Source organism: Empidonax traillii, unplaced genomic scaffold, assembly GCF_003031625.1.
Source record: "Empidonax traillii isolate 1590-97213 ecotype Southwest subspecies unplaced genomic scaffold, ASM303162v1 scaffold483:size1218004, whole genome shotgun sequence".
NCBI classification, from domain to species: Eukaryota; Metazoa; Chordata; class Aves; order Passeriformes; family Tyrannidae; genus Empidonax; species Empidonax traillii.
In genome coordinates this window covers 1,079,517-1,103,977 of record NW_020955676.1, presented here as the reverse complement: position 1 = coordinate 1,103,977, position 24,461 = coordinate 1,079,517, and the positions used below count along the sequence as shown (strand labels likewise).

General features: G+C 38.4%; 1 protein-coding gene across 1 annotated transcript in view; it reads left to right on the top strand.

Moving 5' to 3' along the window:
* The window catches only part of STX18 (syntaxin 18), a 67,704-nt gene extending 43,833 nt beyond the window's left edge, over positions 1–23,871 (top strand). Inside the window, exons 3-11 of the mRNA XM_027896163.1 lie at positions 4,509–4,624; positions 5,693–5,770; positions 5,874–5,940; positions 8,455–8,570; positions 12,942–13,030; positions 20,944–21,002; positions 21,736–21,805; positions 22,382–22,462; positions 23,752–23,871. Coding sequence (XP_027751964.1) covers positions 4,509–4,624; positions 5,693–5,770; positions 5,874–5,940; positions 8,455–8,570; positions 12,942–13,030; positions 20,944–21,002; positions 21,736–21,805; positions 22,382–22,462; positions 23,752–23,847 — 772 coding nt within the window. The 3' untranslated portion in view covers positions 23,848–23,871. The remainder of the gene's footprint in view (positions 1–4,508; positions 4,625–5,692; positions 5,771–5,873; positions 5,941–8,454; positions 8,571–12,941; positions 13,031–20,943; positions 21,003–21,735; positions 21,806–22,381; positions 22,463–23,751) is intronic.
* The last annotated feature ends 590 nt before the right edge of the window (positions 23,872–24,461 follow it).

Sequence of the window (24,461 nt, the reverse complement as noted above, 5' to 3'; positions counted from 1 at the left end):
AGGAGCAGGGAAGTGATCCTTCCCCTGTACTCTGCATTGGTGAGGCCACACCTTGAGTATTGTGTTCAGCTCTGGGCCCCTCAGTTCAGGAAGGACATTGAGGTGCTGGAGCGGGTCCAGAGAAGAGCAACGAGGCTGGTGAAGGGACTTGAGCACAAGTCCTATGAGGAGAGGCTGAGGGAGCTGGGGTTGTTTAGTCTGGAGAAGAGAAGGCTTAGAGGTGACCTCACCACTCTCTTCAACTACCTGAAGGGAGGTTATAGCCAGGTGGGGGTTGGTCTCTTCTCCCAGGCAACCGACAACAGGACAAGGGGACATGGGCTCAAGCTCTGCCAGGGGAGGTTTAGGTTAGATGTTAGGAAGAAATTCTTTACAGAGAGGGTAATCAGGCATTGGAACAGCCTACCCAGAGAGGTGGTGGGTTCACCATCCCTGGAGGTTTTTAAAAAGAGATTGGATGTGACCCTTAGTGCCATAATATAGTAGTTGGAGTTGGATCAGGGGTTGGACTTGATGATCTTGGAGGTCTTTTCCAACCCAATCTATTCTATGATTTTATGATTTCTCCAGGTTGGCAGTATTGTTTTGAACTGAAGTCCTGTTCTCTTGATACAGTTTTAATTTGCTTAATTTTATGCCTCTGCAGGTTTAGTAAGCATAAACTCCATTCTGCTGAACTGTTAATGGAAGTATTAAATAGCATCAGATTCAGGACAAAATCCTGTGGAACACAGTTCAGTGCATCCTTCTGTTTTGGTATACAGCTACTCCCAAGTTCAACTTTTTAGTTTCAGATTCATATAGTGCTTGTTTCTTCTAACTCATTTATTTACTGGTAGCTTATGAGAATGTTGTGTGAGATGGTAACAAAAGCCATACTAAAAAATATAGCAATGATTGCTTGTCCTCCATCCATAAGACCTATTGCTACATCCCAGCAGTAAATTACACTGCCTGTGGCATAGTCTTGATACATCTTGGCTACTGGTGATCTTTTTGTTCTTTCCTAAGTGCTTAAATGTTACTTATTTATTCTTACATTTTTCTGGGCTGAGTGGTCTGTGAGTCCTCTGTGCTTTTTTTCCCCTTTAACTGAGTTTTTTTAAGATAGTTGCTAAACTTCATCTTTTCATTAACCTCTCATTGGCTTAGTCTCTCCTAGTTCTTGGCAGTGAGGATACATCCTTTCATTTGGTGCATTTCCTATTTTATTCCAGGACTTGGTCTTCTGTTTCTGATCACTGTATGAATGTGCATACACCCTGGGCTTTTTTGGAAGTTGGTTAGTTGGTTAGTTCCATTCACACAGATAGGAGAGATATATTAAGTTTACCTTCAGCATTATTCCAAGAGCCACTGTACCTTCAGGTACACTTATGCTGTGGCCTCATTCCCATAGCTCTCTTTCTCATACACTCGTTTACTCAGCAGTCTGTTGTTCATATATTGTCTGACACTTGATGTGGTTGATGAAAATATCAACAAAGAACTATGATCTGTTCAAAATGAGGGAGGTACTAAATTGGGCTCAGATGATTTAGAAGCAGTAAGCTAAAGGGTCACTATCTTCGTTGTACTCTTCACCCACCATCTTAAAAATTACAAATAAATCAAGTTCCTTCCAGTCCAAGTTTCTTGTGAAGTTTTCTCATATTAATTAGGATAAAAATCCAGAGGATCTTATTTTCCTCCTTTGTCCCTTCTTTATCTGTGTGCATTAGCCAGTGCACATCTTGGCTAATGATTCTCATTGTTTCTGGAAAACCTAGTTTATTTGGCCTTTCTTGATTTAGTGATGAATCAGTCCATTGCTGTGATACTGCCACTGCACTTCTGAGCAAGTATTGATATCTCTGACATAAGAGACACAGCTGGAATTTTTTTTCCTGTTCATTTGTTTTTCGTCTGATATATTCATGTGGTTTTGTTTTTCTTTGGCCTGTTTTATTTTAATGAACAGTTCCTTTTCTGGTAAGGTTGGAGGATGATGATGAAGTGAATTTTCAGTGTAATCTCCATGTGCAGATTTACTGGGTAGTGCAATGGGGACTTCAGTAACCTGTTAATATTAGTGGATGCCATATGTGCTTTGACATAATGGGATATGATTGTGTGACTCCATTCTTGCCTTCCCAAGGAGGTTGGGTTTCAGGTATCCTTGCCTCCGAGTTGCTTGACCAGCTCATGTTCAAAAGCGCCGGTACCAGACGCTGTGTAAGCTGTAAGCAGTTAGGAAAAGGAAAAGTATTATATTTCTTATTTACTGGGTTAAGCTGCGTTTTGCTACCTTTGAAGCTGTGAAACTCCTGTTTAAGATCGACCCTATTTTTGTATTAGCAACTAGGAGAAGTAACTTAACAACTTGCTTCCCAATGTTAAAGCTGCTGCAGTTATCCTCAGCATATCACTACATTACCACTAGTAAATGTACTCCGTGCTCATTTTCCGGCTAAATCTGTGTGCTTGAGTAACTCTGTAGACAGAGCCCACTGAAGGATGTTATACATTATGCCGTCCATACCAGATGAACTTCATGGTCCCCTTCTGTCTGGGCCTGTGTGGAGGTGGCTGTAGGAATGCATTTTCTGACTTTACACATGCTAAGAGCTTGCTTATGCCACAGACTAGTAACAAAAAGTCATCTATACAAGCTGTGCAAAGGGAGTATGGGAGAGGTCTGTCTTAAAATATTTAACAATATGAGTTATGTTCTGTTTTTAACTGCCAATATATCATCTTAGCAAAGTTGGGATTTTTTTTTAAATCAGGCAGTTTCAAATCTTTCATCGTTCAGAATTTGATTTCTCAGAAAGTACAAATTAGAGTTATGTGCTAGAAATCACTGATGACAGCTGGGATAGGGATTCTGCTACAGATTTATGAAACCTGTCAGTCCTGACCAAAGGGAAACAATTCAGCTAGTAAAAGATAAATGGAAACACTATATATGGCTGGTTTTCTGTAAGTATTAAAAATTAATTTTATGACATTTAGAATAGTTTTAATCAGAGGGGGGGAAAAAAGCCCTGATACTTAGATCTCCAGTACACAGCAGTGTTGGAAATAAACATGTGAAATATAGAATATTCCTTCTAATTAGTTTGTCTCACTGTTTGCTTGCTAATCTGTGCTTGTGTACCAGCTGGCCATTAAGCAGAAAGTAATTTTTAAGCCAGATGAACCATGTGCTGATTTTTGATGTGCAAGCAGTTATGCAGGATGGGAATGAAGAGGTTTTGGTATAATACTCAAGGACATTGGAGTACACTTAAAACTTTGTGGAAGAGGTCTGGTAGGCCCATGCTTACAGTACATCGATGATGCAGGAAGGAACTGTTGTGTTTGTATATGATGAGAGTTGGTGAGGTGGCGTGTTGTGAGCTGGTGTGGGCATTCCTGTGGCAGGGACTGCAGCAGACACAGGGGAGCTTTGCCATTATTGCAGTGATTTGTGTAAGAGATCTCTACGGGTATCAGGCTTGTTTTGCAAATCGAAGATCCTTTCTTTTCACTTGTATTGCTGCATTAATATCATTGCATTATACATGAGGAAATATTCACATATAAAAATAGTAAATTCAAATGTGCATGTAAGTTAAGGTTTTCTTTCTGTTTTTTTAAAAAGCAGATATAATAGGCTGTGATCACTATATCATCAGGAAACTCAAGATGAATATACTATAAGCTACTGTAGCAAAGTTTTATCACGCTGTCACCTATGGCTGTGGAAACACTGTTAGATACCTTTATACAGTATGCTTTTCTAGTGGTTACCTACAATGTGTTAATATTTTAAGGACAGGCCTTTATTTTTAATTATTTAGTAAGAAAAATATGTATTAATCCAATTAGAAAATACTAAATGCATTATGTGTAGTCTAAAATAGAAATAAACAATGGCAACAGGTTTTGACAAATATTACATTCAACTTGATATTAAAAATGTTCATTACTTTCCAGTATTCTTAGTCTGTTTTGAAATCACAGGTTTCATAGTACAGCTACATTAAAAATTAAGCTCTCTTTTTTTTTAATTGAAGCTATTTATTATTTATTATTTAGGATAATGAAAATATATTTAACTAAAATAAATTCCTTTTTTTTTTTGTACTTCTTTCAGTATTTGAGCTATTCCATTATCTTAATTGTATTCAAGTTTTTGGAATTGAAATAAACTTCACTGAAATAAGTGCTGAGGGCAGTGATATATTTTCTAGTAGTATTTTCTCCTTATCTGCTCAGTATTTAATTATGTACAAGATGATAGGATATATTGCTTTTTTATATATTTTACTAGTAAAAGTGTTTTAAAAAAAAAGAGGTTAAAAAAACTTGATAGAAGTGGCACTTTTATCAGTGATATTTATTGTACTTTTTACTGCTTTTTCCGTGGAAATCAGTGTTCCAGAAAAGTCCTTGTGAAGATGTTGACTGGGAAGGTCTAAGATGGGTACTTGTGGATTCTATGTTGAGGATTTTGTAAGTGACAAGTTTGTCTTGTTTCTCAGCCATATTATGTCTGAGTATGGGAGGATGACGGATACAGAGCGTGATCAGATAGATCAAGATGCTCAGGTGTTTATGAGAACGTGTGCTGATGCCATTCATCAGCTGAGAACAGAAGGTAAAACTAAGCTGCTCTTACATGTTTTTTCTCAGTTACTGATAAAGGCTAATGTAATGCTGAATATTGCATGGTGAATCTGAAACCCTTTTAGAAAGAGATTAGTGAAGTCTCATTGCCTTTCTGTGTACATCTGTGTAGTCCTGTTGGCTGTTTAGTACTGTACTTCATTTTCTTAAATGTTAGTGGAAAGAGAGGCCAGAGCATGGAATTTTATTTATTTGTTCAAATACACCAGCTAACAAGTGTAAAAAAAGAGTTTTAAATATTTACAACTTGAGTAATAATTCATCACTGTGGCACAGAGGCCTGAACCAAAGCTCCTTAAATTCAATGGTTGTCTCTTTCTAGCTTGTCCATCTGTAAGGTATTACAGGTGTAATATGTCCAAGTTCGAGATAGTTAAATAACTTTAATGGAGTTCTGGTAAATTAACAGCATTTCTGACAAACTGAATATGGGATCATACCTCTACTACACTATCTTGTAGAAGTTGCAGAGAGAATTTCTGTTTGGCTGTTTTTAAGTTGACTTGCTGTCTCTCTGTGTTTTGTCGATACAACAAAGTTTATCATCAGCTGTGAAATGCTATCCAAACATAGTTGTAATATTATTCAGAATCATTGAAAGTCAGGCATGCCTGGGAACTACATCGTATAAACATAAGAAATATCAATATATGTGAATTAAAAGGGTGTTTGACACAGTAAATCCCAAATACTTCCACATAGTCTATACACTGGAGAATTTGAAGAAGTTTGATATTTTAAGCAAGTTAAATCTCTAGATCTTTGTTGCTGTGCTTAGCTAGATGATACCTATTCCTGTTTAGAAATGTAATTGACATAATATAACTTCTTGGCATATATAAAAATAAAGTAAGACACTATCTGGCTTTAGTTTTTGATTTCTTGTGATGATTTGATGTTTTAGAGAACCTATATTTAAATATAGCTATATTTAAAATAGGCTTTTGAGTATAACTTTCATGCCAACTGAAAGTGCAAACTGTTTTGGAATTCAGTAAAAAGTTACAAGATTGTCTTATGTCTTTCTTTTGTATTTCAGCACACAAGGGTGTCCTGTCTGCTCAGGTAAAGGAGCACAGAACCGCTGTCTTGGACTTCATTGAAGATTACTTAAAAAGTACTTTGTATTTATTGCATGGTTAAAAATAGATGATTGCATTTTCCAAGAAAGGAATCTTGCTCTTCTAACCTGAAATTTTGTTTACTGCTGTCTTGAACAGGAGTGTGCAAGCTGTATTCTGAACAAAGAGCTATCCGAGTTAAGCGAGTGATAGATAAGAAGAGACTGTGAGTAATGTCAAAAATAGTTAACTGTACCTTTTGCTTGTAGGACATTCAACAAAACTGTTATTTATGGCTAGATTCTAAGGGGATTGTTTTAATGGAAATCTGTGGTTGGATTAACATCTGCTGTCAGCAGGTGCATTCCAGGGCTCTTTTACGGAGTGCCAATATAGTGCTGCACGTCTCACATAGGTAAAGGATTAAAGCACCAAATCAGAAAAATGTGGGTTAATAAACCTATTTGACTTCTACAAATGCACCAAAGTATTTTTATGTGTCCATTAGGTAATATTCTGAACAAAATTATTTACAACAAAATCCTGCATTGGTAACATGTCTCAAAGATAGGTTGTCTCAAAGATACACCATTTAGGATACTGTCTGTTTAGGTACAAGAGATGATCACTTTTCTCTCCTGTTCTCTTTCTGGCTTTTTTTTTTTCCTTTTTTTTTAAGCTTCTATCTTTCTGCTAAAGCAAATGACTGTGTTGTTAGTAAATGCTACTTGGGATGACAGGTGTTCATGGCAAGTAGAAACATGATGTACCTCTTTGCCTCTCTTTATGCATGTAAGAATTAGAAAACTGATGTTGACCAGGTAGAGTCTGTATGCATTGCAGATGTCATATAATGGCCAAATTGTCATTTAAATTAAAATTCAGTTTAAATAAATCAAGGGAATAACCCAATGTATATTACGACTTGAAGAAAAATAGTGTAGGTAATTTGTGATTTCCCCAAGGATTTCAGCAGATGCTTTATGTGATGGGAAGTGTACCTTCACTTAAAAGAACTAGGCATTCTTTAAACAATGCATCCCAGACACTTTGTTCATTTTAAATTGGAAGTTTCCTACATTAGCATACTCTGTAAAGTAAGGACAACAAACAATAAAGGAATACATTTCTTTAGAAGTAAATTAATTCTAGTGCAGCTCTTCTTTCCTGCAGTTTAGTCAATTTAAAATATGTATCAGAGAATACTGAAAGGTTTGCAGTAGAAATATATTTCATCATGTTTCCTTTCATACTGATAACCATCCTAAGCTCTTCAACAAATTGCCTGAGTATTATAATTTTTTTACAGAAGTTGTCTTTGTGTATTAACTCGTATTTTTTGATTAAAAAGTTCTGCCAGTTAGGACTAGTTCCCTGTAAATAAAAGCTGAGAAATAGAAACACAAGCACTTATTTCTGTAAAGATACTTGGTTGAGATTTTCAATTTTTGTGTTTATTGGTATTCAAGATTATATTTCATTTCAATTTAAAACTTCTTTTCCCATTAGAACATTTTGTGAATTATGTATGCAATTATTAAAATCAAGCTGATAGTTTTGTTAGCTGGGGAATTGGTGTTTAATATTATTAGTCTCAAAAGTGTTATTTGAACTGCATAGACATCTAGATAAGTATTTTTTTCCTTATTATTAGGCAAATTAGGACTTGAGAGGGAGGAGATGAGAGAAGAAGAGTTCTTTTTTGTAAAATTACCAAAAGCCCAGTACTTACAGAGGTTTTATAACTAAGAAAGGTTCCCTGCTACTGTTTTTTTCTTGTTAAATAACAGTCACTCAGGGATGACTAATGCATTATATTCTGTTTTTTGTAGAATTTTCTAATTATGGGTTAGAACTTAGACACAATGCAAAGAAGGAAAGGAACACAAAATGCATCACCTTCTGTTAGGCACAGGGGAGAATTGCAGATGATAATGAGATTAACTGTTGATTATATTTGTGAGGGGAGGAAGAGATGAAGTTGGCACAGCAGGTGATTCAGCCCATTGCTTTTTGGTTTTTTGGTTCTTTACCTTCTCCAACGGCGTAATTGCTAAGCATTTAACTATCTGCTATGTAGCAGTTACAGAATTCATTGTAGACAACAATAAATCACAGAAATTTACTGGAAAAAATATGTTGCCACTGATTTTTGACTTTTTTGGTACTACACTGAAACATACTTGACAATTACTTAGAATATAATCATAGAATGAGGTTCTCATGTTTTGTATTGCCTTTGTATTAAAATTACATAATAGGGACCTATATGTAGTATAAAAAAAGCTAATTCTGTTGTATTTCCTTACTTTTCCCTTATGATGATTGAAAATATAAAGTAAAATTACCGTTATCACTTGAAAAAATAAAGTAGTAGTATTGGCCATGCTACTAAAAAGAATTTTTCAGTATGACCAAAATGCTGGGTTTTTTTAAAAAAGATAAATATTTTAATACACTAGATTTTTGAAAGGTAGTTTATCAAAGTGTCTGTATTTTTATGCTCTAGCCTTCAGTATTCTCCTCAGCTCTGAACACATGGTGTGTTTTGTCCAGGAATACTATTCGTGCTTTCTTTGCCTTTTGTAATAATATTTCAGTGAAAGTTGCTAAGTACATTTTGTATCTTGACTGGAATATCTTCAGTGTGAAGTCTGCAAGAGTTAAAATATTGGATTTAGTAACCGGTGGTTCTCATTTTGCGTAGTATCAGTTAAATTATAGGCTCTTGTTCTTCTAGGTCCAGACTTGAACCTGAGCAGACCAATGTGTCCAAATCACCTCTTTCCTCTGAAAAATCTTCATTAAATCCTATAGATGATTCTGAAGAAAAACTTTCTGCTGAGGAAAGCAAAGGTAAGAATAAAATGTAGTTATATTTTACTATTTGTGGCAAGGCCTGTCTGGTCAGTAGTACTTCTCTCTCATTAGAAGTGCCAATTGCTTTGACTTGAATCTTCCTTGAGCTGATCAGGCTTTTGAGAAGCATATTGAGAGACTGAGGAAGCAAAATCTAAAACTTTTTGACATGGCAGCTAAACAAGGCTTATGCTTTGCTGAATTCCTCATCCTCTAAATGAGCTCTTTCCTTTTTATTTATTTTTATCAATATCTTATCTTCTGAAATTTGTCTGATTTTTCCATATTCCCTTCACTGATGGCAAGTTATTAGAAAGTAGGTCAATGACTTTCTGGGAAGATTCTCTAGTTTCTAAGCAGAGAGACCTTGAGCTGGATACTTCTACATAGCAGCTTGAAGGTAGAATATACTCACAGAAGGGAGGTTACTGGCTGGCCAGATCCAGTAGTTTTGGGAATTTCTCCATAGCATTGAGCTTCCCTTCTGGGAGGATTGAATCTCATCTTTCAGTGGGCAGGAGATAACCAGAAATCCAAAGCAGTATCTCTGACCCTTGGGTCATTCCAGATGGTGCAGTTCTTGACAGGACTTGTGAACGTTGGTTCTGATTCCTTGGTGGCCTGTTTCTGAGGCCAAGGGATATAAGTCCCTTCCCTTAGTTATTTCAATCTGTCCCAGGATGTGTACACCGGCAGATCTTTGGAGCAGAGTGCCTTTTGGACTACCACCCCTAGGCAGATAATTTCAGGTTTCATGCCTAAAGAGAAATCTTGTTTCTGTGATTCTGGAGTCCCTGGCTGGAGTTCTCTGGCTTGAGCTGTCTAGAGGAGACCAAGGTACCCTGTGATTGACAGCAGGAATTTTTTTTCTTTTAATTATGTTATATTGGGATAATACTTCATCAAGATAGAACAAATGCAATGGTTGGCCAAGTTATTCTGATAAACAGTTGTTGTTTCTTTAGTGTTTTTTTTTTAAAAGAGTGAAGTTCCTCTGCTTAGTGACTCCAGGGCCATCCAGAGGGTGGATTCATGTGAAGTGGGTACTCCACTTCTGGATGAAGACTCTAATACTGAATTATCGCACAGTGTGCGAATGTTTTCTGATATGTCATTGCTTATCTTCCTAGCCAGTTTGTACTCCTGCAGCCCTATCAGTATGCTTTTTTCCCACCCTGATGCCGAATTTATTGTAAGAAGCACAGGTTTTGATTATGTGCCGTTTCTAGTGGTTACTGCCTTTTTATGGTCTGTCATAAGTGATGCAGCACACAGGCATACAGACGAGTTTCACCTTAACACGTTATCAGTGGTTTGCAGCTGTGAGCTGGTGCCACCAGAGAAGCAGCAGCACAGTTGCATCTTCATCGCCTTGTGGTCTTTCCTTGGTACCAAATGCCTCCACAATCCCTGGAAGTGTGCACTCCCACCACATAGTGTCATTACAGTTTTTAGCTCCAAAAGTCTGCACCACACCATGGAAAATACTGTTCTTTGTTTGCCTTGGACACAGCAAACCACTGCAGTAAATAGAAATGCAGCTTTGTTTATTGCATGTTAATTTTGATTACTTCAGTTTTCACTTTTATGATTTTATGCTTTATTTTTTATGAGAAAGTAGGAATCCTGCCACACAAGTGATGCTGATGGAGTCCTTTTGGGGGATTGCTGACTAGACTTTGAGAAAATTATGGAACTTGTATATCAAAACAAATCTGTCTGAAAGAGTTTGTAAATGCACACAGCCTGTGATTCCTCACATAAGTGCTGGTTGCTGCTGCTTATAGAAATCAGCCTTGTGACTTTGCTGGTAGGTGGTTATCGAAGCGTGAAAATACCCTGAACAAGATGACGAGGAAACCAGAAGCTCAGTTTAAATCTTACAGCTTTTGATTTTTATTTTTTTTCCAAGTAACTTTTCAAATTTTTAAGGAAGTGGAGAAATGATCACATTAAAAATAAACTGTTTCATCTTCAGGATGCTGGTGGTTTAGAGAGTGATAATAATTTGTTTTTATGAATTAGCCATCATGAACATGGCTGGGTCCCTTCTGTTAAATTTCTCTTTAAAGATACTTATGAGAGCAGCTTGTGGTCCTGTCGATAATTTGAGCACTGATGAACAGCTGAATGTCCTACTTGGCGTACTAAAGCACAACTTGGGTTGTGTCTGGTTTCTTTGGCAGAAACCAAAACAAAATGCGGTTACTTTTGTTTCAAGGCAAAGCACCTGTTTACATTAGAATTATAGTTAGGACATGCCTCATGGTAGGAAAATAGTCTCTCTGGAGATTGCTTTTATATGCTGACAGTATTTATTTGCATATTACAAATTTGACAGTTTATGGAAATAAATGTAAATAATGAGTAGCTTTTGAAGTGGTCCACAAGCTTAGCAGCTGTCTCTTTCAGTGTGGAAAAGGGTTCAGAGGATTTGATGATTATTTTGTATCTTCATCATGAGTTAACTACTTCTCTTTCTGAATCAGAAATATAGTTTAGTTTTTGCTGGCTGAATTGCAGAAAAGCATTATTGTCAGCTCTTTGAAAGCTGCAGAGAGCCCAAAATGTACCACCGTGACAGGAAGAACCCAGGGGGAGATACGTGTTTCTTGCTTACCTATTACCATAAGTATAATTGCTTATTAGCAATCACATTGGATACAGGTGCTGTTTTTTTAACAGTGCTGAGAGTGCCTGAAAGTAATTGGTTCCACTGGGATAAAATAGGAATGTCTTTTTTTTTTTTTCCCCCTCCATAAACTAATTATCTTCTTTTGGTTGAATACAGTAAATAATTTTAAATTCTTGTAATTTTAAAAAATGTATTACCTAAACAAATTAGTTTTGTGTTTCTGTGAAATAGACTTGAAATACTGATAATACCCAAGGGGGAAAAAAAAAGAGTCAAATACTTTGTAAAAATCTTTAAAGATATTCTTGGGTTTATTTCTTATTACTCAAAAGAAAGAACTGATCTTTTTTTTTTTTTTTTTAATATATTATATTCCTTATCCATTGTTTGTGCATCCTGGTTTGGTTGTTAGAAAGCCAAAAAAAATTATAAAGGAGGAATACACAATACTCCTTTATGATATTTATTTTTCAAGAGTTTTCACAAATACTATTGTGAAGAATAAAAGGGAAAACTTCTAATAACCCTTTTCTTATATGTGTTTATAAATAGACCTACTCCTTTCAAAGGCTTCCCAAGACAAGTTAGTACCTGAATGTTGATGTATCAGTGCTGCATATGCAATTGAAAAAAAAAACAAAAAGTTTAGAAGGTTCTAACAAAATAAATTAAAACAGTCATAAATGCCTGAAAAAATTGACTGGGATAAATAGGAAGCCTGCACGTATGAAAAAGTAAAAGCTAAATCTTTCTGTATTTTAATTTGCAACCTGCATCTGATAAGTCCAAGCAGGTTCAGCGTTGATCCATTGTGAGGTGGTGCAAATGTCTGAGTTTTGTAAAAATGTCACAACCAGTGGAGAGAACAGAGGCCCTCTCAAGGGTGCAGTCTTATCATGAGGTTTTTAAACACTGATGCTAAAAAAAGCTTCAGAAACAGTAGGTTCCTTTAGCATAGTTTCTTTTCTTCACCATTCTAACTTCTCTGTCTATAATCAGAAGTGTATAATTAAACCTAAAATTAAATCTTCCAGAAGGGAATATCCCAGAAATAGCTGTTCAAGATCTTTTATGCCCGACTCCTGCAAAGATTTATGCAGATGATTAGCTTTAATCAAAGGGGAAGTACTACTGAAATAGATAAAGCAGCTTTGATGTGTTGAGGTTAATTTGTGGGATTGGAGCTGATTCCTGTTATATGCAGGAAGACCCCTTGCACAGTGTGGTGTTGGATTTGAGCTGTAACAGGAAGTTTGAACAGCATGAGGAAATGGAGTTTGTCCTGTGAACTTTGCACAAATTATCTTTGGAATTCTGTTTTAGTTTTTGGAATGAGTAGCTGATGGTACTGTCAAGTCTCACTGGAAGATAATAGCTTGCATATAGACTGTTATTTTGAAAATGGTGTGGTTTTGTCTGTTGAAAGACAACTGCTACAGTATTTTGTGCCCTAAAAACTCTTAGTGCATTGTGAGTTGTTTTACATCTTTCACTGTAGGTATGTTAGTGCGACTCCTTGTAGTTCACAAAATTAAACATGCACAAAGGCTTTTGGCCCAGTTTGGACGTTAAAGGTGTTCAATGTAATTTCGTGCTGCAAATGTAGGGTGAATCCCAGTTACTGAGAAAGGAGATACAGCAATTTCATCAGCAGTCTAACATGGCTGAAAAGTTATTTTCACTTTACTATTCAGCCCCTGTATTGTCTCAAGTGTTTGGTGGTTTTTTTACAGACAGGAATCTGCCTGATGCCCAAAGTAACCTTGGATTATGGGGGGATGGCAAAGGAGAAGATGAGCTGTCACCTGAAGAAATACAAATGGTAAGTTTATCCTGTGTCTTATTGTCCGTTTTATCGTATTTTCTGCTGTATTCTTATATGTTAAAAAGATAGTACAGATTCATCCAAATTAATTTTTAACATTCATTTTATGCAGAATAATGCCATAACAAGATACACCATTTGCATGTGTCTTCCTGGTTCTTCTGGTAGCAACTAATATTTAAAATTGCTACAAAATATTTACATGGAGACATGAAATTAGTACAACTAATTTTCAACAATTGAAATTAAAATTGCTTTTTTAAAATTGCAATCATTAACTGCTTTTTTTTTAGTCAGGAAACAATAGTCAAGGCAACATCAGAAGAAGTATTATGAAACTTCTGAAAGAATAAAGTGTTGGCACTTTTTTTCTCAGACTGTTTTTAGGGCACAACTTAAGCAGTTGTACTATTTAAGTATAACTATGAAGTTATACTTAATTTTATTCCTTTTTATTTTTTTTATTATTAAAATCAGATTGGTTTCCTAGAAAGAACAGATATCTGTCACAAAAGAATTTCATGAATTTTAACTTTTTCGTATTTCCCTGTTATTAGCGTGTTTATGTACTGATTGATCCAATTCTGCTTACAGTTGAACTGATACAGTAGAAAATTTCTGACAAAGTCATGGTTGCTGACAACTTCTCAGAGTTTTTGATTATTCCTAAAATGTATCATTTTGAACAGAGTTCAGAATTCTTAGAAAACCTCTCTACATAAGCATACATTGCCCTGGGTTTATATGAAGTAAGAAAAAAATATTTCAGTCAGTAGTTGTGCAGATTTCAGAACAGTTTAAGTAACGGAGAGGGCTGCTGCAGAATGAGTTGTGAAGCTTCCTTGGCAGTTATTAGAAGTGTTCCCAGACATGCTATGCATCACCCTTCCAGTCAGAGATGAGTAAGTTGCATGTAATTATGGTTTGGTTTGCTAAAGAGAAAAGGTTCTTCAGAGACTGCTCTGTATGCTCTCATATTGTTCTTGAGTGCCACTCTAAAATCTAAAGACTTACTCCTGCTTTCTGTTTTCATATTAAAGAGAACTTTTTGCATATTTTCATTCTCCTGTCTTTAGTCACAGTATCATGAGCCCCCTTGCTTCCAGAGGAATGGGGGAAACGAGCATCAGAGGTGATGGTTCTGACAGGGCCTTCTGACTGACTGCTAAATGGGGGTTGTGTTTATAGGCCTCACACTGTAATTAAGTTTTAAATGTGTTACATCCCTTGTTATGGTATTTTGGGAGTAAATACATTTCTTTTTCATGAAATCCTATCATAACTTTATACTTTTCAGAGTAAGGCTGCAGATAAGAGTTCATAGTTTAGTGATTTGAAGGATTTCTAGACTCCTAAAATTTCCAATCGAAACCTGCTTATTAGGCATTACTTGAGGGTTAGTACTGATAGTAAAAAAGAAGAATTGAAAAAAGCATACAAAGGGTAGGTGCCACTACGACACCCTCCTCTCACCAGAACGGCCTTCCCCAATGAGGGTCATTTCATGTCACATAGTTCTTTTACTGTTGGCTTTGAATATGCATTATAGGAGTTGACAAACTGTAAACAGAGTTGTATATTTGTGTAATATGTATTTGTGCACAGCACATTTCAAATGTAAATGTTGCTACAATATGTAGATGCTGCGCAAACCACCTCTCTGTTCTGTGGACAGATTTTTTTCCCCTTAGGTTTGTTGTTTTGTTTAAGAACACTATAATTAGCTGAATTACAAACACTAGAGATGTATGTGGTGACTATTCCACAGAAAAACTGCTCTTTCAGTGCCTTTTTGAGGAAACTTAGATCTAAGAGTTGACCTTTATTAGTAAAAGTTGGATTCTATGTAATTTCATTCCTAAAAGACTTTAAATGCACTAGATCCATTATTCTGATTTTCAGGTAAATCTGTGTCCAAGGTGTAAATGTAGGTGTAACTAGGATATAATCTGAGCATTTGAATGTGCATTGCTTTCTTCATTGCTCATCTAAATCCTTTAAGTTATGCAAGGAGAGGTTAAAGTTATGCAGGGAGAAAATTAGAAGGGCCAAAGCCCACCTAGAACTTAATCTGGCTACTGCAGTAGAAGACAATAAAGAAATGTTTTTAGAAATGCATTGGCAACAAAAGGAGGGCTAAGGAGAATCTCCATCCATTACTGGACATGAGGGGAAACTAACAAAGGCTGAGGACAAGGCTGAGGTACCTAATATCTCCTTTGCCTCATTCTTTAATAGTAAGACCAGTTGTTATCAGATACCTAGTGCTGAGCTGGAAGACAGGGATGAGGAGCAGCATGAAGCTCTCATAATCCAAGGGGAAATGATCAGTGGACTTGCTTTGCCACTTAGACATACACAAGTCTATGGGTTTGAGTAGGATCCAGCTAAGGGTACTGAGGATGCTGGTGCAAGTGCTCACTGAGGCATTTACCAGCAGTCCTGGATAACTGGAGGGGTCTCAGTTGATTGGGGGCCACTAAATGTGACACCCATTAGCCCAGAAGGGCTGGAATGAGGATCTGGGGAGCTACAGCCCTATCAGCCTGACCTCAGTGCTGGGGAAGGTCATGGAACAGATCATCATGAGTGACATTATACAGCACTTGCAGGACAACCAAGGGATCAGGCTCAGCCAACATGGATTTATGAAAGGTGAGTCCTGCTTGACCAACATGATCTTCTAAGATGAGGTAATCCACTTAGTGGATTAGGGAAAGCCTGTGGATGTCTCTACCTAGACCTCAGTAAAGCCTTTGACACCATTTCCCACAGCATTCTCCTGGAGAAACTGGCTGCTCATGGCTTGGACAGGTGCACTGTTTGCTGGGCAAAAACGGTCAGATGTCCAGGTCAGAGAGTGGTGGTGAATGGAGTTGAATCCAGCTGGTGGCCGGTCACCAGGGGTGTCCCCCAGGGCTCCGTACTGGGGCCATTCCTGTTTAATATCTTTATCAATGATCTGGACAAGGGGACTGAGTGCACCCTCTGTCAGTTTGCAGATGTGGTTGGGAGTTGGTTGGGAGTATTGATCTGCTGGAGGGCAGGAAGGCTCTGCACAGGGATCTGGACAGGCTGGATTGATGGGCTGAGGCAAATTGTATGAAGTTCAACAAGGCCAAGAGCCAGGCCCTGCTCTTGGGTCACAACAACCCCAGGCAGTGCTACAGGCTGAGGGAAGAGTGACTGGAAAACTGCCCGTTGGAAAAGGACCTTCAATCCTGTGTTCAGTTTTGGGCCTTTCACTGCAAAAAGGACGTTGAGGTGCTGGAGCGTGTCCAGAGAAGGGCAATGGAGCTGGTGATGCGTCTGGAGCACAAGTCCTGTGAGGAGAGGCTGAGGGAGCTGAGGGTGTTTAACCTGGAGAAAAGGAGGCTCAAGGGAGACCCCATAACTCTCTACAACTCCCTGAAGGGAGGTTGTATCCAGATGGGGGTTGGTATCTTCTCCCAGGTAACAAGTGACAGGACAAGATGAAATGCCTTCAAGTTGCCCCAGGGGAAGTTCAGATTGGATCTTAGGAAAAATTTCTTCACTGAAAGGGTTGTCAAGCACTAGAACAGGCTGCACAGGGAAGTAGTGGAGTCACGATCCCTGGAGGGGTTTAAAAGATATGTAGACGTAGCACTTAGGAACATGGTAGTGGTGGCCTTGGCAGTGCTGGCTTAGTAATTGGACTTGATCTCAAAGGTGTTTTCCATCCTAAACGGTTCTATAAAGAGGGTAGGTTACACAACTGCTGTGTTGGTTTTAAACTGGGATATGTTGTGTCAAATCATACTTAACAAATCTCAGTCATGGTTCTGTGATCCTTCCTGTAGATAAAATAATGAATTAAAGCACTATCACATTGCTAGAGCAGCAATTTCTATCAGTATTTTATCCTCAGGAGAGAGCCTGACATTGTTCAAAATGTTTGTAGGTTATTGCATGATCTGCACAATAAATTTCAGTTTATAACTCTGAGTACAGGTGTATTAAGGGTTTTTATAGTTACTGTGAGCAGGTATCTTCTGGTTGCATTAACTGGGAAAAAATCTGGCTCTGACATTTAGAGTTGTAAAAATATCTACTTTTCTCTATCTTTTTTTGGTTGGATTTGTCTTAAATTCAGGAACAGCATATCTAATGATTTCTTTTATGGTATAACAAAAAGGAGTGGTGATTATTTCTTTTATGCATTAGATTTTTAGTCATATATTAAGCAGTTTGTCACTTTATGCTATATTTTGCTAACAGAATATTTCACTGTCATAAAAGAGGCTACTTCAATAAGCCATAAATATATTGAAGTATACTGACTGCTAGAGCTTGGTTTTAGGTTCCCATCATGTAAATCCCTTTGTGACAGACTGGTATATGATGTGTTCAGTGCTCTAACCCTTTGTTCAATTGACTGTTTTAGCATATCTTAACTGCTGTCTGTGCCAAGCGCTTCATCAGCCATGATTTCAAGTTGCAAAGATCATTTAGCAGTGTAGAAGGTAATCTGTGCCAGTGGAGGGTTTTAAGTATCAAAGGGACCTTTTAAAGAATACTTTCTTAAGTGGATTTGTGCTATTTGTAAGGGATTAAAATCACTCACTGTTTCTTTATTAAAAATCTGTCTTCTAAATTAGTTGTCATCTCAGTTTTACTAAGGCAGCAAAATAGGGAATTTCTGATGTTGAATATTTTACAGAAATACTTATCCTTACAGAAGTCAGAAAAACAATTACAGCTTGGTGGCCCCACTTAGTCACTCAAGGAGCAAACAGTCATCGCAGCACTAGAACTCGTGGCTCTGTTTCACTGCTCTGTTCCTTGGCTTTGTTGTGAGGTGACTGCCAAAACCAGACATAAAGTGGTGTGAACATAAAGGAGCGCAGTGATGAAACACCTTTAGCCATCCACCGCTGTGAAGTAAATATCACCGTATTTTAAGCAATTATATTTTAACAAATGGTCTGCTCTGTAGGAGGAGTCACTACTGACAGCAGTGACTTGCAACACCAGTATTTTCTTATTTAACAAAACCACTGGATCTTTAGAGTGGGAATCAATGGGACTTCGGGGAACTGTGTAGTATGTTGCCCTGTTCCCACTCAGCTCTTGAGGCTGGATGCCTTCACTGAGGCCTCTACCCCGCAGTGAAGGTGACAGTGCCCAATAACCACCCTCTCAGACTCTCTGGAATCCTTTAACCAAAGAGAGAAAGCTGTTCTTGCCAATCAGGTAGACAGTGAACCTCTAGTACAAAAAGAAATCTGTATGTTAAAGAAATAAAAAGTAATTTTTCTTTATACTTCATGACGAAAAGTGCCCATGTCAGGAAACTAAACTGTTTTCTATGAGATTCACTGTTACCCTTCTTCAAATGTACCTGTCATTTAACACTCGCTTCTGTGAGATTAAATCTACAAATTTCTGATTTTTAGCAGTAACAACTTCACCTTAAGGCATGCTGGTTGACATTAAATATGCTCCTTACAGAGAGTCAGGTACTGTTTCTCTGAGGCTCTGATGGGCCTGAAACAAGATGAAAAATGTTGCAGCACAAAGTGTGGGGGACAGGGGCAATGGTGTGGGAGGTGATGGAGGGAATAAAGGTGAAGGCTGTGAAAGCTGCCTTGCCTGTTCTCTCAATTTCTTACTTTTCTGGGTTGCTCTGTGTCAGTGCAGAATCCTTGCACAGCTCCTGCTCTCTACTCTCCTATCTTGTCTGGTCCTGTGGTGGGATTCAGTTTACTAATCTCCCAGAAAACTCAGGAGGAAGGAGTGGTTAATGAGCTAAAATGTCATACTGTGAAATCAGACAAGCATCACGTGCTTAGGATTTGTAGGGAGAGAGAGGAGCAGGACAAATTCCTCAGTGGCTGCACTCGATAATGTTCACACATGATTTTCACTCGATCATTTGCACCCTCGGGAGTGTACATGCTTTAGGCTTCTCTTAGTATTTGATAGGGTAGAAGTTTCAGCTGGAACATTGCAGATCATTTCAGAGGATGTCACATCAGTATCTGAAGCAACACACATGAGGTGTTGCACAAGCTGTATAAGGAAGATCTTACGAAGACCTGGATAGAGATGCTGGTGGCACAATTGAGGCAGGGTGGAGGGGTCACAGTGGGGAGCCAAAGATCTCAGCAAATGTGGCCATGTAAATGTATGTACTCCTACAGAATGGCTCTGTGAGAGAAGCAGTGGGTCAGGTGAAATGTCTGTCATAGCCACTGATTTTCATTTTGCATCTTCATGACTGTGTTTAAATTACTCTGATTATCAAGTGCTTCATTTTCAGCTATTTCAGTAGCACTGCTCTGAAAGAATTAAGTGCCCACATGCCTTTCACTGTTCTAACACAACCCTTGGTGTAACCATAATGCTTTGGGATTCAGACCTTTTCCCTCTCCCTTCTTTTGCTTTTTGCTCAGGACTGTATTTTTCAAATCCTTACTGTCTTTGGGCAGTGCCTCCTTTTCTTGCCAGCTTAATTGTTAGGTATGTGCTCAGATAGCAAGCAGGTCCTGTTACACTGACTGACCACCAGGTTGGAACTGTAAGCAGTGCTGTTTTGTTGGCATCTCCACCTTTTACAACACTCTGCTCTGCCTTCAGAAGGATAATGAGTCCTTGCCAGGTGGCTGAGAGGACTGCTGCACTTTTACTGCTAATGAAAATGCAACGTGATTGAATTACGCCAAAGTCCCAGTGTGTTATGTAGGATAGTTCAAAATGGGGAGAGTAACTGAATTGGAACAGGGCTCGCTCTCTTGCACAGCTCCAGTGTCCAATTCTTTGCATTCTGAATCCTGTTTTCTGGCACTCACACTGCAGTGTGTCTCACTTGGGTTTGCCAGAGGCACGTAGCACTAATGTTTCCAGCGGAAATGTGTATCCTATGTGCTCCTGCTGTGTAACTGCACAGGACAGGTCTTTCCCAGCTTTGTGAGAGAAGTGCAAAGCCTTGGTCAGTTGTGTCCACACCATGAAGGGCCAGCTGTTACTGAGGCTTTGGCCCAAGAGAACTGCTAGGACACCTTGAATAAGCTTCCCCTGCCCCCTCCAGAACTGGGCCTGTGACCCTTCCCAGAGGAAGTGTTCTAATGTCCCTGATGGCAGGACTTTTTCGGCTGGGACAGGCTGCAGAGATCCCTGAGAGCAGATGGTTGCAGCAGCAGGGAGCTGCAGGCGCCCATTGGCTTTCAGACCCCAAGACCAAACTCATGCAGGCCCTTTGAAATGAAAATTTCAGCTCTGTGTGTCTCAACGCTGAAACAGCCCTCATCACATGGTTTCCAGTAAGATCCACCGGGACACCCTTCTCTCCAATATTATGGCTGTGTAGATTTTGTTTCCACAAATCCTGTCATCATACTTACTGCATGGTCACTTGTTCTGTAATGAGTCCCAAATTATCTGAGAGTCAGGTACGCTAGAAAAGACAGAGCTTATTTCCCTGCATAAAGCCTTCTATTTATGCCTGTATTTGACAAATGCAGTGTTAACAATATATTTAAATGTTTCATTAAATACTCATGAGTTTTAAATGGAAGAGCTCTTCTGGAATAACTAAAGCCAGTGCATTTATAAAGTATTTCATACTGCAGCAAAATCTAAAGGCTCCTAAACTTCATTCCACTGGCAGTACATGAATATGAATGACAGTGCAAGAGAATCACATGCTTTCACAAGCATGAAAGATTTATCCACTAAAATTTCTAAAATAATACAGAAAAGACAGATTCATCCACTATATCCTTCCTTACTGCAAAGTAACTTGAGTAACTTTAAGACTGTTTTAGCTGAGACATACTGTAATGGATGGCAAGGAAAGGGTGGGAGTTGGTTGATCGCCATGGGCATTAAGAAGGGTCCCCGAATCCAAGCATCTGAACTCATGTGTGTCATTTCCTCCCTTTTTCCAGTTTGAACAGGAGAACCAGAGACTTGTTGGTGAAATGAACAATCTCTTTGATGAAGTCAGGTACAATTTTCTGTTACTCAGCAGACTGGGGCACAGTTTACTGGCTGCAGGACACCTGCCTGCACCAACTGGAGTGATGTGGGAGGAGGTGGGATGAAACAGGAGCGCCCAGAAAAGGTGCTGTGTGCTGTCCCACAGTGTAAAAAATGATTCTGAGGGTCACACAAACTATCCAGAAGAGTAGTGGTTAAATTGGGAAGGTTTACATTCTCCCTTTCCCACGTTTTAAAATACTCAGTTTTCCACTCCCATCCTGTTTTCTGCTGCATACACAACAGCAGTGGGGGAGGAGCCATCGCTGACCCTGAGCAGACACCTGGCTGTGCTTACAGCAGCACCATTCACCCTCCCTTGCAGAAGACTTGAGCAGCTACTCAAGCTAGAAACTGACTTCTGGATTATTAGTCCTAGGCAAGGTGAATTCCATAGGTTATAGTAGCATATTAAGAGGGTATGTCAAAATCAAGTGCTTAGGGCCCACCATGATGGGATGGAGATAGAAGAAGGGACACAGATGAACCCCTGGCAGTGAAGGCAGCTCCAGGGCTCCTCTATGGGCTGGTTGCTTTCCAACCAGAAACATCTGAGCCCTGATCACAGGCTAGTGCTGCCCCACTGATGGCTGACAGGGGCCTCCTGAACAGCCGCTTACCGGGCTGGAGAGTCTCAATCTGCAACAGCAAGACATGTTTTCACTTAGTTTTCTAATGGAGTATTTCTCTTCTTTGCCAAGACAAATTGAAGGAAAAGTGGTGGAAATCTCCAGACTACAAGAGATATTCACTGAGAAAGTCTTGCAACAGGTTTGTGTATTTTAATACTGCAGCAGCAAGTACAGCTTGAAGATTTTCTTGGGGATATTTTGGTCTTGCTTGCACGCAATGTGTAAACATAAGATCAGTGAATCTTTGGAGCAAATGGGAAGGAAAAGATTTGTGTTTTTCAAATTCAAAATCAAGATATTCACTGTTGTTATTTATTAGCATGTACTGGGAATGGAAAACGCAGCATACGTGCTAGGATGATTCCTCTGCCTCAGAACTGGTGTTCTTTTAAATGTGTTCTTTAATAACATCCTTTCTGGAAATTGTGCCACCTCTTCCAAAAGAGCTGGGAAATATCAGACAGGTAAAATTTGATTCTGGATAAGTGGGAGACTTCCTACTGATCTTGGTGGTCTCCATTCAGCCTCATAAAATCACAGATAAAGAAGTTACAACTTAATTGTAATTACTCTATACCTTTGCATCAATGAAACAAAGATCTTAGTAATACCAGATTTGATTTTATTTTTGAGTTCTGCTTGTTCCCCAAGTGCTTGGAAGTGGTTTTTTCCTAACATTCATTACTGTTTCTCAATTTTATTTCTTTTTAAACAGGAAACTGATATTGACAATATCCATCAATTAGTTGTGGGTGCAACAGAAAATATCAAAGAAGGCAATGAAGACATAAGAGAGGTAAAGTCTTGAAGTTGTGTTTTAAACTCACTTGTTTCTCTTATCTTTCTGTTTTCCCCAAGTGTTGCTTTAAACAGCACATGAGAGCTCACCCACAGGACTGGTGCAGTGGGTGCTGGGGTGTCAGGACATGGGTTTGGGAAAACTGTACAAGTTAGCTGAGGTTCTCATTAGTTCTAACCATGATCTGAATAGCTCACAGGTCTGCAGAAATCTACTTGGCCTCATCAATTTTTTAAACATGAAGATCACCTAGCTTGCATTTAAGCACCTGTGAAGTTGGTTTGAAGAAAAGGTGGGGAGGGAGCAGAAACTGCAGACTACAATAAAATACAATGCTGAAATCGTTGAAACTAGAGTTAAACTTCTCACATGTTCCTAGTAAACAAATCACTTCCATTGTCTTACTAATTAGAAGGAAAGGATGCTTTCTTTCAGTAACTGAGATTTCAATAAAAACAGAACTGAGCCTTTTACTCAATAGCCTAATTTAGGAACTCTTTCTTCTCCCTCCTGAGAGCACATGGAAAAGGTATCTCAAGGATGTTATTTACCGCTTTGCTCTGCTGAAAAGTGCATTAAATGTGGCAAGAACTGGAGTTATTTTTTCTTCGTTTTTCACGTTTTTAGGTAGAACTAAGTTTCCTAAACCACACTGAGAAACAGCAGCAAAAGCTGCTAAATACAAAACTTTGTCACTCACAATAATGTTTGGATCGTGTAAAAAAAAATCTTTCATCTGTAAATCTGAAACATGAGAGCAAAAACCAAGTCCCCTGGCACATGCTGGTCTCAATTTTGGGAAGGAGAGTCCTAGAGAAATACTTGCTGTGAGAGCACTGACTGTGCTACATGGTTTTTCATTTGTTTGTTTTAAATCAGATGTTTAGTAGCAGGATGAAGGCCTTATTACTTCTAATCACGGAATTTCACTTTTGGGACTTGACACTAATCTAGAAGCATGCACTTTTTATGTAGTTCCTAATGTTTTGAGTTCAGTTGTATGGGATCTTGGTTTTTTGTTTTATTTGGGTTTTTTTTGTTTTGTTTTGGGGTTTTTTTGTTTTGTTTTTTAAATGTCCTATTTGAAAATTTTCAGTGTAACTTCACTGATTAAATCTAAAGAGGTACAGCCTACCTGACCTATATTTACCTGAAATTAAGGGCCAATTATGTTACTTCTCATGTGGGAGGGAAGGGTGATGCCGCTAAAAGGCATCCTGGGTTGCTATTGTCGAAATACTGTGTGTTTACTGCTGATGGTAACAGAGATAACCTTTTCCTCACAGGCCATCAAAAACAATGCTGGATTTAGAGTATGGATCCTATTCTTCCTTGTGATGTGTTCATTTTCCTTGCTTTTCCTGGACTGGTATGATAATTAATTAAACATACTATTGTCTACATGCTTTGTTTTTAAAACTTCTTTTTTTTTTCAAGGGAGTTGGGTATATTGAATACCTATTTTATGCATTTTTCATACCTCTATGATGGAAATATTTTCTAATAAATAAGTGTGTGCATATATCCATTCGTGCAGAGGGAACTGATAGCATTCATTTTAAATCCCTTTGTCAAATATAAAACCACACTTAATCCTTCAGAGGACACTCTTTAAAAGGGCTGGGAAGAAAGCTACAAGCTGGAGCAGAGCTAATGGAAAAAAATAAGAATACTGGTTTTCTCACAGCCACCCATCTGTGATGTTGAAAGTCCAGCTCCCATCACAGAGCAAGAGAAAAGTGTTACTGTGCAGAAGTGTCTACACTCTCAGGTGTTTATTTACCACTTCAGTACAGAGTGATCACTTAGCACATCTATGACTACTTGACTGAGAAATCAGCTTGATTTAATAGTAGTAATGATGATAAGGGGTCAACTAAAGAGCTTTACTTCTAGGTGAAAAGAGGAAATACAGCACAGACAGATTGTGTAGAGAAACAGATGTTCTGGGATGCTGGAACAAAGCCAAAGGATAGACAGTATTAAAGTCGAAGTA